Source organism: Chiloscyllium punctatum, chromosome 15, assembly GCF_047496795.1.
Source record: "Chiloscyllium punctatum isolate Juve2018m chromosome 15, sChiPun1.3, whole genome shotgun sequence".
In the NCBI taxonomy this organism is placed as follows: Eukaryota; Metazoa; Chordata; class Chondrichthyes; order Orectolobiformes; family Hemiscylliidae; genus Chiloscyllium; species Chiloscyllium punctatum.
The window spans coordinates 35734236-35756496 of NC_092753.1; the positions used below are offsets into that span (position 1 = coordinate 35734236).

The window sequence follows — 22261 nt, forward strand, 5'->3', positions numbered from 1 at the left end:
GACAACTTATTTCCCATGCTCAACCAGCTCCTGCTTACAAAAAGCAGAACATGTTTCCAGCATTAGTAATGGTTATGCTTATGGACAACATTGGATTAGTGGTGCTGGAAGAGCACAGCAGTTCAGGCAGCATCCAACGAGCAGTGAAATCGACGTTTCGGGCAAAAGCCCTTCATCAGGAATTATTCCTGATGAAGGGCTTTTGCCCGAAACGTCGATTTCACTGCTCATTGGATGCTGCCTGAACTGCTGTGCTCTTCCAGCACCACGAATCCAGTATTTGGTTTCCAGCATCTGCAGTCCTTGATTTTAACCTTATGGACAACATTGTCCCACTGTCTTCAGTTTTAAACTAGAAATCAATGTAAATTATCAGTCATGTCACTGTGTGATTCAATTGCAAATTCTGGAAGCCACGTAACTTCACACAAGGGCCCAGTTCTCTGTAAGGCATATGAAATATGTCCTCACAAGGCATCTTTTTCTATGGAGAAAGCTAATCCCTGATGTATCTCTCTGGCAATACTCAAACCAGTCAAAGTTGACCTACCTGGTTTCGATTGAATAAGTTTACTAAAAATGACAGCTGGATCTTCATGACAAACATAGTCCAACCAATTAGCCTTCTTATTTCTTTTTATGTTGTTATTTTCTTCATAAAATTGGATTTTACTTCTGTTTCAGTCCTGGTGAATGCAACACAACGTGTTTCAACTTCATAATTCTTTTTAGCAATGTTTAAAAGGAGCTTGTCAATTTTCCCAATTTGGATAATTGTCCATTTTCCACAGAACTTAACCTTTGATTTCTTTGAATTTGAAAAGTTTGTTTGATATTTGTCCCAAAAAACTTTCAAATCCTTCTGCAGAATATTTGAACTTTGATTGCCAATTTGGATATTGGTTACTGTCACTAAGAACTTGTACTTGAATAATATTTTTGCTGCGAACTGACTTAATATTTGGCAAGACGTTTAGAACTTGCGCTTTGGAATGAAACAAAATCTGTGAAGTCATGCAGTGCCTGGCAGCTTGTCATCTGATTGTTCTAACTCTATCAGAAAATGGTGGTTGTGTCATTTGAATCCTGATGTTCTATTGTTGAGTCATGTGTATTCAAATACCTTAAAAATTCTTTCTGCTATGGTAGTGCTTCATAAAGAGATAAATTATCAGATAAATTCATATCTATATTTAGTACACTTTAAAGTAGCGATCGGGGGATAAACTTATGTTGCAATCAGTGTGGTTGATGCACGTTGTGGGCGGCACGGTGGCACAGTGGTTAGCACTGCTGCCTCACAGCGCCAGAGACCCGGGTTCAATTCCCGCCTCAGGCGACTGACTGTGTGGAGTTTGCACATTCTCCCCGTGTCTGCATGGGTTTCCTTCGGGTGCTCCGGTTTCCTCCCACAGTCCAAAGGTGTGCAGGTCAGGTGAATTCGCCATGCTAAATTGCCCGTAGTGTTGGGTATGGGTGGGTTGCGCTTCGGCGGGGCGGTGTGGACTTGTTGGGCCGAAGGGCCTGTTTCCACACTGTAAGTAGTCTAATCTAATCTAATTCTTGCAGTTTGTTTGCATTGCCTATACTGAAGAGTCTTGAAAGAACAGATTTGTTCATATAGGGAATGCGAGACACAGATCTCAGGTGACTGGTACAAGGGTCAGATTCCACTCTGGTAGTAATCTCCTTTATGTTCCAGAATTACTAAGTACTGTATACTGATCTTTTCAATGTAATTGTTTGTGAATTGATAGAAACATACATACCAAGCAGGTCTTTCAGGAAATTAATGACGTACAGTCAGAAATTGAGCAATATAATTAACAACAAGCACAATAAGTGCTGGAGAGGCTCAACAGGTCTGGCAGCATCCTTGAAAAGATACAGACACCAGATGACTTCATTCCTGACTTTGGAGTTTTAAGGAGAGTCATACTGGACTCAAAATATTGACTTTGTTTCTGTCCACAGATGCTGCTAGACCCACTGAGTTTCTCCTGCATTTTGTGTTGTTTAAAATTTCCGGCATGCATAGATTTTTTTTTACTTTTGACGATTGGGTTGGCAGCAACATAAACTATTCTCGAATACAATTCAATACAGCACAGAAACAGGCCCTTCAGCCCATCAAGCTTGCTCCAATTATTTAAACACTTAATTTAATCTTGATCTCTGTGCCAGTAAAGAATATATACAGTCTGCTGAGGTAAGGAAAACATTAGTTTTATTTATGAAATTTGTCATAGAGTCCTAGAGTCATACAGCATGGAAACAAACCCATTGGTTCAATTAGTCCATTCCAAACATAATCCTAAACTAGTCCCACCTGCATGCTTTTAGCCCTTATCCCTCCAAATCTTACCTATTCATGTACTTATCTAAGTATCTTTTAAATGTTGTAACTGTGTTGACATCCATCACTTCCTCAGGAAGTTAATTGCACATATGAGCCACCCTCTGTATGAATATGTTGCCCCTCAGATCCCTTATAAATCTCTCTTCTCACCTTAAAAACATGCCTCCTATTCAACTCACCCACCCTGGAGAAAAGACCTTTGCTATTAACCTTACTTATGCCCCTCATGATTTTATAAACTTCTTTAAGGTCACCCCTAAACCTCCTACACTCCAGTAAAAAATTCCAGCCTATCCAGCCTCTCCTTATAATTCAAACCCTCCAGTCCCAGTAACATCCTTGTAAATCTATATTGCAAATTCACCAATTTAGTAATATCCTTCCAATAAGGCTGAGCAGAACTGTACTCAGTACTCCAAAAGTGCCCCACTAACCACCAACCAATCATGGAATCACACCTTACAGATAATATCCCATAAACCACCATTACTGTCCCTGGATATGTCCTTCCCCACCAGCAGGACAGGCAGAGCAGAGATGGCAGAACAGTATTCTTCTTTCAGGAGGGAGTTGCCCTGGGAATTTGAAACAATTCACAGCATCAGGTCAAATATGAGCAGGGAAACCTCCTTTTGATTACCATGCACGTCCTCCCTTGTTGGTCAGTTAATGCTCCTCCATATTGAACAGTGCTTGGAAAGAGTACTGACGGTGGCAAGGGCATAGAATGTACTCCCGGTTGGGGACTTCAAAATCTATCACCAAGAATCCTTTGTCACCCAGAGTATTGATCGAGCTTGTTGACCCCTAAAGAGCATTACTGCTTGAGTGGGTCTGTGACAAGTGCTGAGGGAACCAACAAGAAGGTAAGATGTACTTGACCTCATCCTTGCTAATCTGCCGGCTGCAGGCTCATCTCTCCATGATGATATTGATCAGAGTAATCACTGCACAGTCTTATTATAGATGAAGTCATACCTTCACATTGCTGATATCTTATATTGTGTTGCGTAGCACCATCTGTGAAAGGGCTAGACTTCAAACAAGTCTAGTAACTCAAGACTGGGCACCCATGAAGTGCTGTGAGCCATCAGCAGCACATGGAACTACCTGCAAATCCCCCTCCAAGCCACTCACTGTCCTGACAAGAACTATTTTGGTGTTCCTGGGACAAATTCCTGGAATCCCCTCCCTAACAGCATTCCCTCCCAAACATAATACAGCACATGGACTGCAGCAGTTGGCAGCTCACCACCACCTCTTCAAGGGCAGCTAGTGACAAACAATAAGTACTAGCCGGATATCGACATAGAGCCATACAGCATCGCACACATCCTGTGAGTGAATTTTTAAAAAGTTGAATGTTCATAAATTAGCTGATAATTCAGATATTTTTGACATAGGTAGTTTGATGCGTTCTGGTTATGTAAATTGTTAGATTGTGTTCAGCACAAGTACAAATTTGAATAGGTCTGAATGCAATTGGGAATTTTGTTAAGAGTTTAGGGTTAGTAGAAGAGGACTTGATAGATAAGTGACCTTTGTACTCACACTCATTTATTGGCATTCTTAACCTCATATTCCCATAGCTTCATTTCCAAAGCAGTCCCTAAAATTCTCAGTCTTCCACATCAATCAGTTTGTTCTTTTCTTCTCCTAGTTTTTCATTTTACAAGAAAGCTCAAGTTTATCAAAGGCGAGCTTATTGTTCCCATAACTGTGAGATTTTTCTATCATCTCTCTTGTATTCCTGGACAAGATTTGGGGTATAATAGCTGATGCCTAAATCAGCAGTCTTTGTGCATGGCGATCTTTTATTTCTTTTTGTATTTCATTGACACTTCTATGGTTAGTGCTCTTTTGCAATGTCTCTTCTTATAACCTCGGAAGTGTCATTCCATAAGTTTTTTTATTCCTCCTCCTTGGTGTCCACTTGTGTTGAAATCAAAACACTTAGCCTCTGACTGATTCCTTTTAAATATCTTAAAACTTTTTGCCCGTTTCAGTTATCCTTTCATTCTCCAGTTGTCATGATTATCTCTTCACATTGGTTTCACCATGCATAATACAGTCTAATTCTTCTTTTAACCATCCATTTCTTTTCCAAGCAGGATTGAATTTTACTTTGAGAGTTAGCAGTATTGCTGGTCCTTTGGTTAAGATATTATATGAGTTTGATGCAGCAAAGCACGCGTAGCTCACAGTTTGCTTTTCTCCCACAGGCCAGTTTCTTATTGTCGATAGAAATAATCTACCGTTTTTGGTTATTACACCCAAGTGTGCAGATGTTTTGCCGAACACACAGCAGTTGGTCAAAATTGAGTTGTGTACTGTCCAGCCGATGGTCCTTGATGAAATGCTTTTGTAAGTCTTCATTGTAGCTGGTATCTTGCAATTAACGCTTGTTCATGAGCTGATGATTGTCAATCTTCTGAACATCTCCCTAGTACATTATTCCAAGTGCAGTTATTTGCAGAATTAAAAAAAGCAATCAGAAAAGAAAGAAAATTCTTATGTCACTCACTTCTGAATTAGAATCTAGTTTGTGCACAAGGCATATATAACACCACAGGTAATGTATGCAAATAAAGGGTTCAGCCCTGTGTTCCAGCCCCCAAGGAAATTATTTTCACCTAAGGCAGCCAGCATCACTGTTCAGGGAAAAATTGTACTTTAAATCTTATCTTCTGAGGAAGGGTCACTGGACCCGAAATGTTAATTCTGATTTCTCTTCACAGATGCTGCCAAACCTGCTGAGCTTTTCCAGCAGCTTCTGTTTTTGTTTCTGATTCACAGCATCTTCAGTTCTTTTGGATTTTATTTTGCCTAGATTTTTCTGATGTGTTCCCACCTTTCTTAAGCATTGGTGGGATTTGGATGTGAGAATGCTGCAGAAACCCCATCCTAGCAGACTCCAAAGGAATTTACACCAAAATTGAAGGTTCCACTGGGCAGTTCCCCTGCACCTGGAACCTTCCGAAAATATCCATTTAAATCAGAGAGATGGGATTCTGCTGTAGTCCAGTAGATAGTTATTCAGGGAAAGTTAGACTTTGAAAAACCTCAAAATAAATTATGAGTTACGATTCGACTGACCCATAACTTGACTCACACATCCTCAACCACTCCCTCCAGGGATCAACAATTTGATCCTCCAGATCCAAATCCTTCCCTTGGAACCAGGTACCCTGCTCCACTCAACCCATGCCATGATCCCACCACCATGCCCCGTTCTCCAGGACCTAACCACACTCCTGCCCTGCTGCTGGATCCGACCACTCCTCTTGACATCATCAACAGACCCACATCTCTCCCCCCCACCACCCAACTGTCTCACTCCCTACTGTCCACCCTGACACCCATTCCCCAACTTCCTCTGGATCCATTCTTAATTTCCCAGGAAGGATTTAAATGAGTGTATCCTTAATCTGTAACTACATCCCCTAGTTTAAGATTCTCCCATTCGAGGAAACATCTCAACATCTACCCTGGCAAGTGCCCTCAGTATCTCATATATTTCAAATCTTCCAAACTTTAATGCATGTAGGCTTAGTCTGCTAAAATAGTTTTGATAAGACATCATCTTCCTCCGAGGAACTTTTGAGCAGACAATTTGAATGCAGCAAAAAACTAAATGAACTATTTTTGAAACTACATAAAAGCAACGATAATTCAGCAATGATGTAGCATTATACATTAATATATGCTGAACAGCTTATAGATATCCATTGCACTCTTTCCCATGACGTCACATTATATTCCTCATGCTATCTATGCAACAGTTTTACAAATTTAGTTATCTTCATGACTGTTTCAAAACTGCAAGGTAGCAAATAATGTGAAAGAGCACCGTTAAATCTAGCCCATTGTATCATAATGATTATTGATTGTGTAAATTGAGCATAGAATTTAGCAGCAACTATTCCAGGAACACACAGTATTATATTATTAGAACCATATGGCATATAATATGCATTTCTTCTCGTACCTAGCCTGTGAAAAGTGCAGAACCATGAGAATGTACAATTTGGATAATAACGTTCTCCTGTTATCATGTACAATATATCTGTAATTATAGATTCATTGTTTTAATTGTAATAGTTAGTATTATGTATAATATTCATTTCAGAAATGTAATTGTGGAGGGAGGGGGATGAGTACAAGACTGAAGGCTTGCTTCCAGCAACTAATACTCTACAATGGCCTTGATTACCTTGGTAACCATGCTCTGCTGAAATAACACCTTTACTTTTAAAACTCCTTCCAACTACATTTAAATCTTTTCCACACAGTGACTTGAAATTATTTTAAATGACATACGTATCTGCATGTTTGCACTGATAAATAAATAAATACATTATTTGTACTATAGTGCATTGCTTCACTGACAATAACAACAGGAATACGAAGATTTGTGATTAAAATTTGACCTTAAATAACAGGTGGCTTTATGATGAGTCACAAAGCCATTGAGAAAATATTGCTTAATGTCAACTTTTCAAAACTATGCCAACATTAATTTAAGTATGGTGGAATTTGTTCAAGCAAAATTCTGAATTTAAACACTTGTAAATTTTATAGGGCTTTTAAAAACATTTTTCATTGCTCCAGCAGATGATGAGCAGTTTCAGTGGAAATAGGTAGAAATATGGGCAAGTAAAATATTATTTTTTACTCTAATAGTTCTGTGCTTCCATCCCATTTGCTCTCTTTCCCACCAGGGTGCGCTTGGAAGGTGCTGAAGATACTACTCTGAGAGTTAAGGCAAATATAGTTGCCTCCTTACTGGAAGTTCTTGATTTTTCTGGCCAGAAGCTTGACTGTGTTCGGTTTGGTGGTACATATTATGGAACATCAAAGCTGGATCAAGTTGTTTTGTATAACAACAGTCCAGAAACCATTGATTGGGTGACTGTGATGGAAAACAATGCTCTTGGATCTGAAGTGGTAAGAGCCTGTAAAATGTTATTGGAGTAATGTCTTATTATAATAAATAATACTCAACTCTTAAATGGATTGCAAACAATTATTTTTTTCCTGCAAAATGTTTATATCTTGTTTTATTCATTGCTTGATCATATCACCGTTAAGTAATTCTGACCAGTTATGATCTTGATTTATTGTAGTTACAGAATTTCAACACTTGCAGCTTCTTTCAAATGTACATTAGGGAAATTATGCAAAATTGTGGATCTGGCGATGAATAGTCAGCAGTTGAGGAAAGGCTGTGTACTGGGCTGTTTCATTCATGCCATGTCACACTTGCTACCTTCCAGCAGTGTCTTCCCACCTTTTTCAACTCATGTTTGACTTAGATCTCAGAGTCATCACTCTCATTTTGGTTCTTTCTCAGTTTGGTGCATGGGCTGTTTTGATGGGAGGATGAACAGGTGGATGAAAGAGGATGGCAGCTTCTCTGCACTCAAGAAGCTTTCTGGAACTCCATCAGGACGTAAAAGTACATTGTTGTCTGTAAATATACTTTTGGCTCAGAATCTATAAAAAAATCCAGCACCACATTATGGTTCACATAATGAATGGCCATTGGTGTGACTTACGTATTTTTGATGCGCTTTTTAAAAAAAATATCACCCACTTTGGTGAGTTCTATGCTGAATAAGAGCCGGCTTCTCCATGATGGTTTTTCTAGAAAGTTAAACCCTTTTTTTCTCTTTCAAAGTTTGCTCTTTCCTCCATAAGGTCTTGATTCATTAAGTATAGTGGAATGATTTCAACAGATATGTTTAGTGATGTCAAGTTACAGAGGAAAATATAATCATTTAGGTGAATGAGATAGGTGAGAGTCATAGAGTCATAGAGATGTGCAGCATGGTCCAACCCGTCCATGCCGACCAGATATCCCAACCCAATCTAATCCCGCCTGCCAGGACCCAGCCCATATCCCTCCAAACCCTTCTTATTCATATACCAATCCAAATGCCTCTTAAATGTTACAATTGTACCAGCCTCCACCACTTCTTCTGGGAGCTCATTCCAACTTACCACCCTCTGTGTGAAAACATTGCCCCATAGGTCTCTTTTATATCTTTCCCCTCTCACCTTAAAGCTATGCCCACTAGTTCTGGACTCCCTGACCCCAGGGAAAAGGCTTTGCCTTTTTACCCTGTCCAGGCCCCTCATAATTTTGTAAACGTCTATGAGGTCACCTCTCAGCCTTTGACATTCCAGGGAAAACAGCCCCAGCCTGTTCAGCCTCTCCCTATAGCTCAATCCTCCAACCCTGGCCACATCCTTGTAAATCTTTTCTGAACCCTTTCAAGTTTCACAACATCTTTCTGGTGGGTAGGAGACCAGAACTGCACACAATATCTAACAATGACCTAACCAATTTCCTGTACAGCCGCAACATGACCTCCCAACTCCTGTACTCAATACTCTGACCAATAAAGGAAAGCATACCAAATGCCTTCTTCACTATCCTATCTACCTGCGACTCCACTTTCAAGGAGCTATGAACCTACACTCCAAGCTCTCTTTGTTCAGCAACACTCCCTAGGACTTTACCATTAAGTGTATAAGTCCTGCTAAGATTTGCTTTCCCAAAATGCAGCACCTTGCATTTAGCTGAATTAAACTTCATCTGCCACTTCTCAGCCCATTGCCCATCTGGTCAAGATCTTGTTGTAATCTGAGGTAACCCTCTTCGCTGTCCACTGAAGATGCTGCATGCATGTTATGAATGGTGGACCATGGGCATTAGTAGAGGTAGGTACAAGTGAAGAGTTAGAGTAACTGTGAGGTAGCAGAGAGAAAATAGTGGTACTTAACTACACAGAATGCAGAAGATCTTAATCTTTTTGCAGCCCTGCTATAATTTGCTCTGGACCATAGACACTGCACTGACTGTTTGGTGACTTCAGACCAGGCTGGCAAAATTTGAAACAGTGCATAGCTGAAATTTCAGCATGACATGCATGGTGTGATTGCCATAAGGTTCTGTCACTTGCGGGCATTTCGCCACTGTCTGAGTGCAGCATTGTATGACAGTAGTACTGTGAAGATGGGTGCATACTTGGTGAAGTGAGAAGCATGCAAGTGTGTGAGAAATGTCTCAAAGGTGCATAGATGGAAACCTCCCATGAACTTCCCCAAAGTTGACACTTAGCCGAATTTGGGGAAAATTCATTCCATGGTGCTGGAAGACTGCCCTGCTCACCAAACCGGCCATATTCCCATTTTTTTTAGATTAGATTCCCTACAGTGTGGAAACAGGCACTTTAGCCCAACAAGTCCACACCGACCCTTCGAAGAGTAACCCACCCACACCCATTTCCCTCTGACTGATGCACCAAACCCTATGGACAATTTAGCATGGTCAATTCACCTGACCTGCACATCTTTGGATTGTGGGAGGAAACCGGAGCACCCGGAGGAAACCCACACAGACACAGGGAGAATGTGCAAACTCCACCCAAGGCTGGAATTGAACCTGAGACCCTGGTGCTGTGAGGTAGCAGTGCTAACCACTGTACCACCGTGCCACCCATAAAGCTAATAGTCTGGGTTTTTGCTAATTTACATCCCTTGGAGGAGGTTGTTGGTATTAAACTGTTTTGTAGATACATAGGCACTAACAGGCACCTTTTAAAAAATATTACTTATTAAGAAATAACTAATTTGAGCAGATTAATACAGTAAATAGCTGTTTGTTATAAAGAGCATTTTCAGTTATTTAAAATCAATCACTTACAGGCGGTGAATTGGAACTTGATTAAAAATGTTTTATATTTAATGATTAGCCTTTTTTTCATCTGTGTTGATGATAAAGAATTAGTAGATTACCATTTTTAAAAATATCAAGAAGTTGTGCTATTGGTAAAACAGGTTTCCCTTAATTTTATTTTTAAACGAATTGTCTTTGATTTAGGGTACAGATTTATCCTTGAGTTCAGATGCTGTTTTGGCAAACAGAAAGGTAGATGAGCCAACACCAATTGCTTATACATTTGGTCTGATTACATGTCAACCTTGCCAAGGGATTTTACATCCATATAACAAAACCGTTGTTACTTTGTGCTTCAATCCGAAGGATACTGAGTAAGTCAAATAGCACTAAAGATACTGAAATTAATGTATTACAGTATTTATGTTTTGACATTCAATCATTGACATTCAATCATTTTAGTAGGTGAATGTATTGTCTAGATGAGAAAACACAAATTATATTCCAGTGCTAAAAGATACACTCACAGAATGATCCCAACTGTCATTTCTAAATTACTTGTTGTCTCTCTCGAATATATTTTATCTGTGACCTGATATAATTGTGTGGAAGTAGACCTATACACCATGCTGTCAGTCACTTCTGTGGCAATGTAAACAGTGCTGGATTGTTATTGACTATAATTTTTAAGAAACATAATAACATAGTTGGAGAAATTACCATTTAATCTGTCAACTTGCTCCCCTTGACTTTTAACTCACCCAGCCAGGTCACCAACAATACCTTGAGCTCCTCATCTTATTGATTTAATTACTTTAGCCAATAAATTATTCTATGTGTTCATCATCCTTTGAGTAAAGTGATGTTTTGAATTTATATTTTCACTAAATTATGTTCTCTTGTTTTATTAACTTGTTTGGTTTTAAAGTTATAAAATGTACCAAGAGATCCTCTGTGCTCTAGCTCATAGTAAGTCAATAAGAACACGATATTTTTCTCCCTGTTTTCATTATTCATTTCACCATTTGTAGAAGCATAATAGCAGCACTGAAGGAATCACTCATTCTGGGCAGGATGAGCAGTTACCAGATCCAGGGACTGCCAAATGGATGTTCTCCTTACTTGAAAGATAGAGCAAGAGGTGTATGCTGCTTGGGGTCTGGAGTCAGCAGCTCAGCAAAATACTGACTTGTCTTTTGTGGGAATGTGAAGGAACATTATTGAAAACTAAGATCCCTCTGCAGAGTAGCAGGAAGTTAAAATGACCTTATGATGGTGGCCACTGTAAACTACCAACTACCACAATTGGCTCCTGGAGGCCAACCGAACATCCCTCAGATCCAATTCTCACCTCTGTCCCCTATGGCACTGTGAACAGAGTGAGTAAAAGAGATCCATACATGCAAAATAATTGTAAGGAAGGTCAGAGCAAGTTGGTAGTTTACAGTGGCCACCATCATAAGGTCATTTTAACTTCCTGCTACTCTGCAGAGGGATCTTAGTTTTCAATAATGTTCCTTCACATTGTGGCTCCTGGGCTTGCAGAGCCTTGTTCTAAAAAGAAAAACACGACTCAAACATTACCCTTTTTTTGAAGTTTTGAAGACTATTTTGTCGAGCCTTAACCTATCAATGGAGATCACGATCATGTCTATTTGCATTTTTCACTTTGTAAAAGAAGCATTCAACCGAGTACAGTGCAATCCCTATTGAATTAGAAACCTCCAGACCTATCTGTGCACCATTTTGAAACTTTGGAAAAAAAAGTCAAAACAACAGCAGTTTTTAAAAGGGAGAAGAACAAAGGAATCACTTGGTGAGGACAGTACAGGAGAGAGAGAGAGAGAGAGAACCTGCACAATTACAGCCTTTGCTGTTTTGAATTCATGTATCGCTGGACATCGGAGTGTGTCTGGGAAAATTAACAAACAGTGAAATTCACAACTAATCTTGGAGGAACCTGTTTGGGTGAAGTTCACAGCACAGAATAAGATAAGTTAATCGTTGTTTTAAGTGTGTCCAACAGAAAGGCTGCAATAGTGAGTAGAGTGAGTTCTTTCTTGATTACATGTTTTTGGAGATATGTCTCTTGATTAAACTTAAAATATAAGCCATAACTATTAATTTAACCTGTGGCAGTGTTTTGTAGAGGAATAAGATGGTGTTATTTTCTGGGTCTGTAGAGTGTGAAGGAGCAAAAATGACCTTTAGTACAATGACATGTACTTCTTGTCAGATGTGGGAGTTTAAAGAGAGCTTAAGGGTCACTGCGGATTATATCTGCCATAAATGCTGTTGGATGCGAATCTTATCAGAGCGAATGGATCGGTTGGAGAGACAATAAGAAGCAATGTGGAATTTGCAACAGCAACAGAATGTGATGGATGGCAGCTATAGGAAGGGGGGAAAGTCTCAGATAAATCACATAGATGGGTTAACCCCAGGAAAGGTAAGAGTGGTAGGCAGCTAGCGCTTGTGGATATACCCATTTAAAACAGGTATGCTGTTTTGGAAAATGTAGGAGGTGATGGATTCTCAGGGGAATTTAGCACGAACAGCCAAGTTTCTGGTATTGAGATTGGCTCTAATGCAACGAGGGGTATGTCGGCTTCCAAGAGATCAATTGTGTTAGGGGATTCTGTAGTCCAAGGTACAGACAGACGTTTCTGTGGCTAGCAGTGAAAAAGCAGAATGGTGTGTTGCTTCCCTGATGCCAGGATCAAAGATGTCTCAGAGAGGGTGCAGAATGTTCTCACAGGGGAGAGGGGCCATCAAGAGGTCATTGTCCACATTGGAACTAGCGACATAGGAAGGGAAACGATTTAGATTCTGAAGGGAGATTACAGAGAGTCAGGCAGAAATTTAAAAAGGAGGTCCTCGAGAGTAGTAATATCTGGATTACTCCCAATGCTACGAGCTAGTGAGGGCAGCAATAGGATAGAGCAGATGAATGCATGGCTGAGGAGGTGGTGTATGGGAGAAGGATTCACATTTTTGGATCATTGGAATCTCTTTTGGGGTAGAAGTGACCTGTACAAGAAGGACGGATTGCACCTAAATTGGAAGGGGACTAATATACTGGCAGGGAGATTTGCGAGAGCTGCTTGGGAGGATTTAAACTAGTAAGATGGGGAGGGAGGGGTGGGACCCAGGGAGATATTGAGGAAAGAGATCAATCTGAGACTGGTACAGTTGAGAACAGAAGTGAGTCAAACAGTCAGTACAAGCAGGGACAAGGTAGGACGAATAAACTGCATTTATTTCAATACAACGGGCCTAACAGGGAAGGCAGATGAACTCAGGGCATGGTTAGGAACATGGGACTGGGATAGTACAGAAATTTCTGGATTAGTGATGCTGGAAGAGCACAGCAGTTCAGGCAGCATCCAAGGAGCAGTGAAATCAACGTTTCGGGCAAAAGCCCTTCCGAAATGTCGATTTCGCTGCTCCATAGATGCTGCCTGAATTGCTGTGCTCTTCCAGCACCACTAATCCAGAATCTGGTTTCCAGCATCTGCAGTCATTGTTTTTACCATATTACAGCAATTACAGAAACATGGCTCAGGGATGGGCAGGACTGGCAGCTTTATGTTCCAGGATACAAGTGCTACAGGAAGAATAGAAAGGGAGGCAAGGGAGGAGGGGAATGGCGTTTTTGATAAGGGATAGCATTACAACTGTGCTGAAGGAGGATATTCCCAGAAATACATTCAGGGAAGTTATTTGGGTGGAACTGAGAAATAAGAAAGGGATGATCACCTTATTGGGATTGTATTATAAGACCTCCTAATAGTCAGAGGGAAATTGAGGGACAAACTTGTAAGGAGATCTCAGCTATCTGTAAGAATAATAGGGTGATTATGGTAGCGGATTTTAACTTTCCAAATATAGACTGAGGGAAATATAGTCAGAGGGAAATTGAGGGACAAACTTGTAAGGAGATCTCAGCTATCTGTAAGAATAATAGGGTGATTATGGTAGCGGATTTTAACTTTCCAAATATAGACTGGGGCTGCCATTGTGTTAAGGGTTGAGATGGAGAGAAATTTGTCTGATTCAGAATGTGGATGTACCTACTAGAGAAGGTGCAAAAATTGACCTACTGTTGGGAAATAAGGCAGGGCAGGTGACTGAGTTGTCAGTGGGGGAGCTCTTTGGGGTCAGTGACCATAATTCTATTAGTTTTAAAATAGTGATGGAAAAGGATGGACGGGATCTAAAATTTCAAGTTCTAAATTGAAGAAAGGCCAATTTTGACAGTATTAGGCAAGAACTTTTAAAAACTGACTGGGGGCAGATGTTCGCAGGTAAAGGGACAGCTGGAAAATGGGAAGCCTTCAGAAATGAGATAACGAGAATCCAGAGAAAGTATATTCCTGTCAGGGTGAAAGGGAAGGCTGGTAGGTATAGGGAATGCTGGATGACTAAAGAAATTGAAGGTTTAGTTAAGAAAAAGAAGGAAGCATATGTAAGGTATAGACAGGATAGATCGAGTGAATCCTTAAAAGAGTACAAAGAAGTAGGAGTATACTTAAGGGGGAAATCAGGAGGGCAAAAAGGGGACATGAAATAGCTTGGGCAAATAGAATTAAGGAGAATCCAAAGAGTTTTTACAAATACATTAAGGACAAAAGGGTAACGAGGGAGAGAATAGGGCCCCTCAAAGGTCAGCAAGGCGGCCTTTGTGTGGAGTTGCAGAAAATGGGGGAGATACTAACTGAGTATTTTGCATCAATACTTACTGTGGAAAAGGATATGGAAGATATAGACTGTAGGGAAATAGATGGTGACATCTTGAAAAATGTCCAGATTATAGAGGAGGAAGTGCTGGATGTCTTGAAACGGGTAAAGGTGGATAAATCCCCAGGACCTGATCAGGTGTACCCGAGAACTCTGTGGGAAGCTAGACAAGTGATTGCTGGGCCTCTTGTGAGATATTTGTATCATTGATAGTCACAGATGAGGTGCCGGAAGACTATAGGTTGGCCAACGTGGTGCCACTGTTAAAGGAGGGCGGTAAAGACAATCCAGGGAGCTTTAGAACAGTGAGCCTGACCTAGGTGGTGGGCAAGTTATTGGAGGGAATCCTGAGGGACAGGATTTACATGTATTTGGAAAGGCAAGGACTGATTAGGGATCATCAACATGGCTTTGTGCATGTGATCTATATGGACTTCAGTAAGGCGTTCGACAAGGTTCCCCATGGGAGACTGATTAGCAAGGTTAGATCTCATGGAATACAGGGAGAACTAGCCATTTGGATACAGAACTGGCTCAAAGGTAGAAGACAGAGGGTGGTGGTGGAGGGTTGTTTTTCAGACTGGAGGCCTTTGACCAGTTGAGTGCCACAAGGATCGGTGCTGGGTCCTCTACTTTTTGTCATTTACATAAATGATTTGGATGTGAGCATAAGTGGTTCAGTTAGTAAGTTTGCAGATGACACCAAAATTGGAGGTTTAGTGGACAGCGAAGAGGATTACCTCAGATTACAGCAGGATCTTGACCAGATGGGCCAGTGGGCTGAGAAATGGCAGATGGAGTTTAATTCAGATAACTGCGAGGTGCTGCATTTTGGGAAAGCAAATCTTAGCAGGACTTATACACTTAATGGTAAGGTCCTAGGGTGTGTTGCTGAACAAAGAGATCTTGGAGTGCAGGTTCATAGCTCCTTGAGGGTGAAGTCGCAGGTAGATAGGAATAGTGAGGAAGGCATTTGGTATGCTTTCTTTTATTGGTCAGAGTATTGAGTACAGGAGTTGGGAGGTCATGTTGCAGCTGTACAGGACATTGGTTAGGCCACTGTTGGAATATTGCGTGCAATTCTGGTCTCCTTCCTATCGAAAAAATGTTGTGAAACTTGAAAGGGTTCAGAAAACGTTTACAAAAATGTTGCCAGGGTTGGAGGATTTGAGATATAGTGAGAGGCTGAACAGGCTGGGGCTGTTTTCCCTGGAGCGTTGGGGGCTGAGGGGTGACCTTATAGAGGTTTACAAAATTATGAGGGGCATGGATAGGGTAAATAGGCAAAATCTTTTCTCTGGGTTGGGGAGTCCAGAACTAGAGGGCCTAGGTTTAGGGTGAGAGGGGAAAGATATAAAAGAGACATAAGGGGCAACCTTTTCACACAGAGGATGATACGGGTATGGAATGAGCTGCCAGAGGATGTGGTGGAGGCTGGTACAATTGCAACATTTAAGCAGCATTTGGATGGGTATATGAATAGGAAGGGTTTGGAGGGATATGGGCTGGGTGCTGGCAGATGGGACTAGATTGAGTTGGGATATCTGGTTGGCATGGACGGGTCTGTTTCCATGCTGTATATCTCTATGACCTAAAATGGATGCATTCATCACCAAATTTCCAAGTCACAGGATAACATTTGGAAAGAATGAGAGAAAATAGTTTTCAAGAGCTTCAGCATTAGATATGTCAAGATCTTCAGAACTTTCTTTTATTTGTTGAAGGGGTTTGGGTGTTATTATTGCTCATCATTAATTGTCCTTAAGAAGATGGTTGCATCTTGTTGAACTGCTGGAATTATGAACTCCCATGATGCTCTTTGCAAAATAATTCCAGGATTTTGACCCAGCAACAACAAAGGAGAGGTACTGTTATGCCAAGCTGCTGTTGTTGCAGCACATCTCACAGAAAGTGGAGAGGATGAATGTTGAAGGTGGTGGATGGGTGTCTATTGGACAGACTGCTTTGTCCTGGATGTGTCAAGTTGCTGGAGCTGCTTACTGTCAAATGGAGAGGATTCCATCACATGCCTTGTTGCCCTTCAGTTGCCAGCATGATTTAACATGTAAAGCTTTTTTCTAAAAACTACATTTTAAAAGACTGAGGATGAAGATGTCTTCAGAGGTCCCAAGACATCTTTTATGGATTAAGAAAAACTACCTTAACTCTTGAGAGAACAGAAATGACATTCCTTTAGATGTGACTCACGGTGAGTCAGGCCAAATGATAGATGAGACCATTAAAACCTTTATTGCAATGTTAGTTTGCCTTTCAAACAGAAAGCTGACATGAACTACTGGGGGGTTGAAAATCCAATCCGTATTGAATTACTATTGCAGCTATAGGCACAGTGACACATCACGTCTTGTAAAGACAAATGATAAGGTGGCAGTCAGCCCCATGATAAAATATAAGGCAAAATTAGTTAGCTTTTCAGCAAAATTCCATCAGTAACCATTTATCTTGAAAGACGAAAGAAGAACTCTCTCCGTTAACGTTATCCATCTGAACGATTCACCTCCTGGTAGACCAACTAAAAGCTACTGAGAAATTTCTGCTTTTCCAAGGCCTTCATTCCAGGAACTCATTGATTCAACTAAGAAAAATCAGGATTGCATCAAAAGAGACACCAAGTTAAAATCCATTATTTTAATTACAGTTTTACCTTCATCTGTGTCTAATTTTGAAAGTGTAATAATGTGGGTGAGCCAAGTGAGTGAGACATCACTTTTTTGATTATCTGCATGACAAGTGTATGAGAAGTCAAATAACCTTCTTCATTTTACATACACAGAGCATTGCTGCTGGATTATCACAATTAGGTCTGTCTTTCTGACTGTCAGAAAATACATATGCACACACACTAATATATTGATCATGCAGAGGGTGAGAATGATGGCTGGTTTTCTGATTTAGAAACCATAGTGACTTGCCAGTATAGGGTGGGCTGGGAGGAACAAATTACCCAAATCTGGAACAATGCAATCAGAGACTACATGGAGAGCAAGAATGGGGAGAAGGGGATGGTCTCTGAAAACCAGTCTATGCCATTCCCTCCAATCCCCTTACCCTCTTTCCCTCTGACCCCCACTTTGTGGGAAGAGTTTAAAAGGGAGCCCTCACAGCTAAATCTCCTGTGGTGTAGGCCTCGATTGGCAGACTTTAGGACCCAAACAGCATCTAATTGGCTGGCACTGTCAGATTGTTAGCACCAATACCTGAGATGGGTGAATGCCCACGTTTACTAGTTGGCTGATAATGACCTGACTGGTGGGCAACGTGAGGAGCCTTTTTCAATGATGGGTGTGGTGTGTTAGTTGCCACTGAACAACATACTCACATTTGGTAAAAAACGGAGCAATTCTGAATATGTCTGTGTATGATAAAGTCATTGTGTGGGATTGAGCCAATTTGATTTTCTTTGGGAGCTCAGGCTCCTTCCCTCCTCAATTGTGCTCTCTATATCAGGAGACTGACTTTCTAATCTCTTTTGGCAGACCAAATCCAATCCCTTTGCAATTCACTTCCTTTTCCTTTTGAAAGAAAAGTCGAGGATTTGCCTCTTGAGATGCTGACTAGAATTAAGGCTGTAATCAGAGCAACCATTATTTTATTGATTGTTGGAACAGACTCAAGAGGTCAATTGGCCTTTTCTTTCTGTTCCTGATGCCCTGATGCTCTAATTCCTGGAGTTTGTGAAGGCTTAGCCTGACTATTTTATTTGAAACTACTGGGCTTCTGTAAGAGTTATGGCAAGGATCTGGTGGAATGCTCTGAGACATCTTCCCTACCAGTCTACACTCTGAAAAGGATTTTGATCTTTCTTATAGCCCTTTCAGATTTCATAAAAAAGAGAATGAAATCCCACATTACCGAGAGTATGCCCTTTATGTGAGATTTGAAGCCTTGGGCAGCTGTGATACCTTTATGAAGAAATCATCTGGAAGCATTGAGAGAAAAGGTACTCAATAAATTTCAAGTGCATAATATTGAATGACAGAGCGTGATGTTATTATTTGAATGTATGAATGCATTCATATGCTAATACTGCACAGCAAGTACTATGTTTAATATTTCTTTGCTACAGCTGCAAGGGAGTGGCAGGTGGCACAAGAACCTCTTGAATTCGCCCCACCAGGGCAGACAGGAAAGACCTATACAATCACTTATACCTCATCCCAGCCTGAGTCCTCACCCGCAAGTAGTAAACATATACTTGCTGGCTGCAAAATCCCTGTTGGCATCTTTAATCCCTACTTCAAGGCTCTCATTTTTTGATTGACTGAGGGTGAATGGCCTTCCTGGTTCCTGAATATGAGATGGCCAAAATGGCCAATGTGATGAATGGGGTTGATAAATCAGCTTGGTTGTCAATCTTTTCATTTTTGCACCTTGTCTGTCTCAGTTCTCATTGTCGATGGAACCCAAAGATTCAACACATGGAGTGAAGCTATTGGAAAGGTCAAAGTGTTTTGGCTGCCCCATAGATTTCATACTGTTTCACAAGTGATAGGGAAGAACAAAGCTGCCAGAGAGAGAGAGAGAGATGCAGAACTGAACTTGCTTTTTTCACAGTAAAGAGGATTAGTGGGAATCTCTTCAAGGTCTTTAAATTGCTGAGGCATAGATGTTGAAAATATAATCAGATTATGTGACTTTAAAATGAGTACAGAACTAGAGGGTTAATGTTTAAAATTAACTCACCTTAAAGAAGGTTAAGTATTTGACAAAACTGCTTTTCTTCCAGTATTGTGGGAAATCTAAAAAGGACTGCCAGTCAAAATAAAAGCAAATGCAAGTTATCTTGTTTGAAGTGTAATTTATGTTAAAGGTTTTAGAGTGTGTTCAGCAATTTGATACTTGTTTTGAGGACTACAAAAGCAATTTTGATCAATTTTATTGTCTTTGCGGAATTTTCTCCTCCCTTGAGTGGAACGGATAATGGCGAGAAAGTTGGTAAAATATAACGAGAGTAAAAAGATCAGAGTCTCAATGTTGAGAAGAAATTTTGTGATTTTCCACTTAAGCTTTAAATGGCAACTTCAGAATCGCACCACTGAGCAGCAACTAACGTATTCCCAAGTATTTACATCTCAATATTAGCCAACTCTTCTTATTACTATGCCAGCCACATGACTTGTTTCCTTCCTCAAGAAGGTCAAAGCAGGCAGCAGCTTATGCTGGTCTTTGACCAACTGTGACTACAACACAAATATGCCTAAGTGCTCCGTGGCCATCATCCTTCTCAACATTTTATCAATGAAAGTTAGCATCAGCAAACCATCAGCCTCACCATATCATCATGCTGTCCTTAGACCAACTCACACACCATCTCAGCCCTTTCAGTACTTAACTTTGGAGCTCAAGGACACCATTTACCTGCAGGCTTTGGCCAGGTTGCTCTGCATGCAAGAATACACATGAAGCTGATAACTCTGCACAAGATGCACCTTATGGCTCTTAGCCTCTTTCTTATCACTCACTTACTTTGTGTTTCCTTCTAGGCTGCCAGCCTCTGTGACTTGCATTGCCTTTTAGTGCTGAGGGGGAGAGAGTTTGAGTACTGAATAATCAAGAGGGTGGGCATTTTGTTGTATGGCACTGTACTACATCAATATCATTGTGTATTGTACGTTTGGATAAGGTAACATTCCTTGGTGCTCATGGAGTCACGACAATGACCTTAGTAAGCCTCCATGTCACACTGTGAGGGCATAACATAAATCTTCATTGTGTTGGATATGAGGGCTCAGGTATTCCTTCAATAAAACTATACAAGTTTTTCAGTTAATGCATCTGGTATGAACTTCACTGTAGCAGGAGTCCTTATGGTCTTGTTTTGAATCTGAAGACAGCAAAGAGGGAGATAGCAATTATGCCATCAGCAAGCTCAGCAAGAAGAACAGCCACTTTAGATTGTCACACAGTCTCTCGAGAAGAGGCACCAGATGAAAATTCACCAAGGAGAAGGAGGAGGGATGGAATGAGACCTTGTACCAACGTGCCTCACTGCCCTTTCCTTCTATTGTCTAAAATGTAGTGCAGTCACCAGTTAAGGGTGTCCAGATCATCATCATGGATCTATGTCATCTGACTTGCACCTGAGAAGGTGGCACTCCCACTCAACGTCGCAGCTGCCCTGAATTTTTCTGCTTGCGTCTGATTTCAGGGAGCAGTTGTGCAGCATCTTCCAAACCTCCACATATAAATACATCCAGAATCTTGGTGATAGCATTTTCTTCAGATCACAGCTGTTGCTATCCTTGCCTAATGATGCAGAGAGTAAAGAGAGTGAGAAGCTGGAGATTGTTGCACATATTGGTAAGAATGATATAATTAGAGATAGGATTGAGGCTTTGCAGCGTGAATTTAGCAAGTTAGGTAAAAGATTTAAAGGTAGTAATCTCTGGAACACTCCTGGTACCATGTTATAGTGATAGTTGAAATAAGAAGATGGAGAAGATAAATCAGTGGCTGAGGAGATAGTTGAATGGGCAAGATTCCAGACTTTTGGAAGATTAGGATCTCTTACAGGACAGAAGAGATCTGTTCAAAAGGGATAGGTTTCACCTGAACTGGAGGGGGAGATTTGCGAGTGCTATTTAGGAGCCATTAAATTAGTTTGGGGGTGGGGATGTGGGAAGGAGGATCCTAAGTAGTAGTGAGAATAGAATGACAAATGAGGAAGATTCTGAAGTTAAAGAGAGCAAGTTAATTAGACAAGACAGGAAAGAGTAAGTCAGAAAACAAGGTAACTTTGAAGAACCAGCAGCATGGGTTGGTACATGGGACATCAATGTTGTGGCCATCTCAGAGACATGGATAGAGCAGGGACAGGAATGGTTGTTGCAGGTTCCCCGATTTAGGTGTTTCAGCAAGAACAGAGAAGATGGTAAAAGAAGCGGAAGTGTGACATTGATAGTGAAGGATTATATTACGGTGGCAAAAATGACATTTGAGAACTCGTCTACTGAGGTTGTATTGGCTGAGGTTAGAAACAGGAAAGGAGAGGTCACCCTGTTGGGTGTTTCCTATAGGCCTCCGAATAGTTCCAGAGATGTAGAGGAAAGGATAGCAAAGATAATTCTGTAACAGGGTAGTTGTTATGGGGTCTTTAACTTTTCAACTATTGACTGGAAATACTATAGTTCAGGTACTTTAGATGGGCCTGTTTTTGTTCAATGTGCGCAGGATGGTTTCCTGACACAACAAGCCAACAAGCTGTGAGGTCACATTGGATTTGGCACTGAGTAATGAACCTGGCCAAGTGTTAGATTTGAAGGGAGGTGAGCACTTTGGTGATAGTGACCACAATTTGCTTATGTTTATTTTAGCGATAGAAAAGGATAGGAATATACTGCAGGACAAAAGTTATAGCTGGGGGAAAGGCTATGATGATGCGATTCAGCAAGATTTAGGATGCATTGGATGGGGGAAGGAAACTGCAGGGGAGGGACACAATTGAAATGTGGAACCGA

At 40.8% G+C, this 22261-nt stretch overlaps 1 protein-coding gene across 1 annotated transcript in view; it reads left to right on the forward strand.

The window, feature by feature from the left end:
• The window catches only part of LOC140486199 (cilia and flagella-associated protein 47-like), a 482883-nt gene that overhangs the window by 15932 nt on the left and 444690 nt on the right, over positions 1–22261 (forward strand). The window contains exons 4-7 of the mRNA XM_072584990.1: positions 4582–4723; positions 7081–7306; positions 10248–10417; positions 18614–18744. Of these exons, the coding sequence (XP_072441091.1) occupies positions 4582–4723; positions 7081–7306; positions 10248–10417; positions 18614–18744 (669 nt within the window). The remainder of the gene's footprint in view (positions 1–4581; positions 4724–7080; positions 7307–10247; positions 10418–18613; positions 18745–22261) is intronic.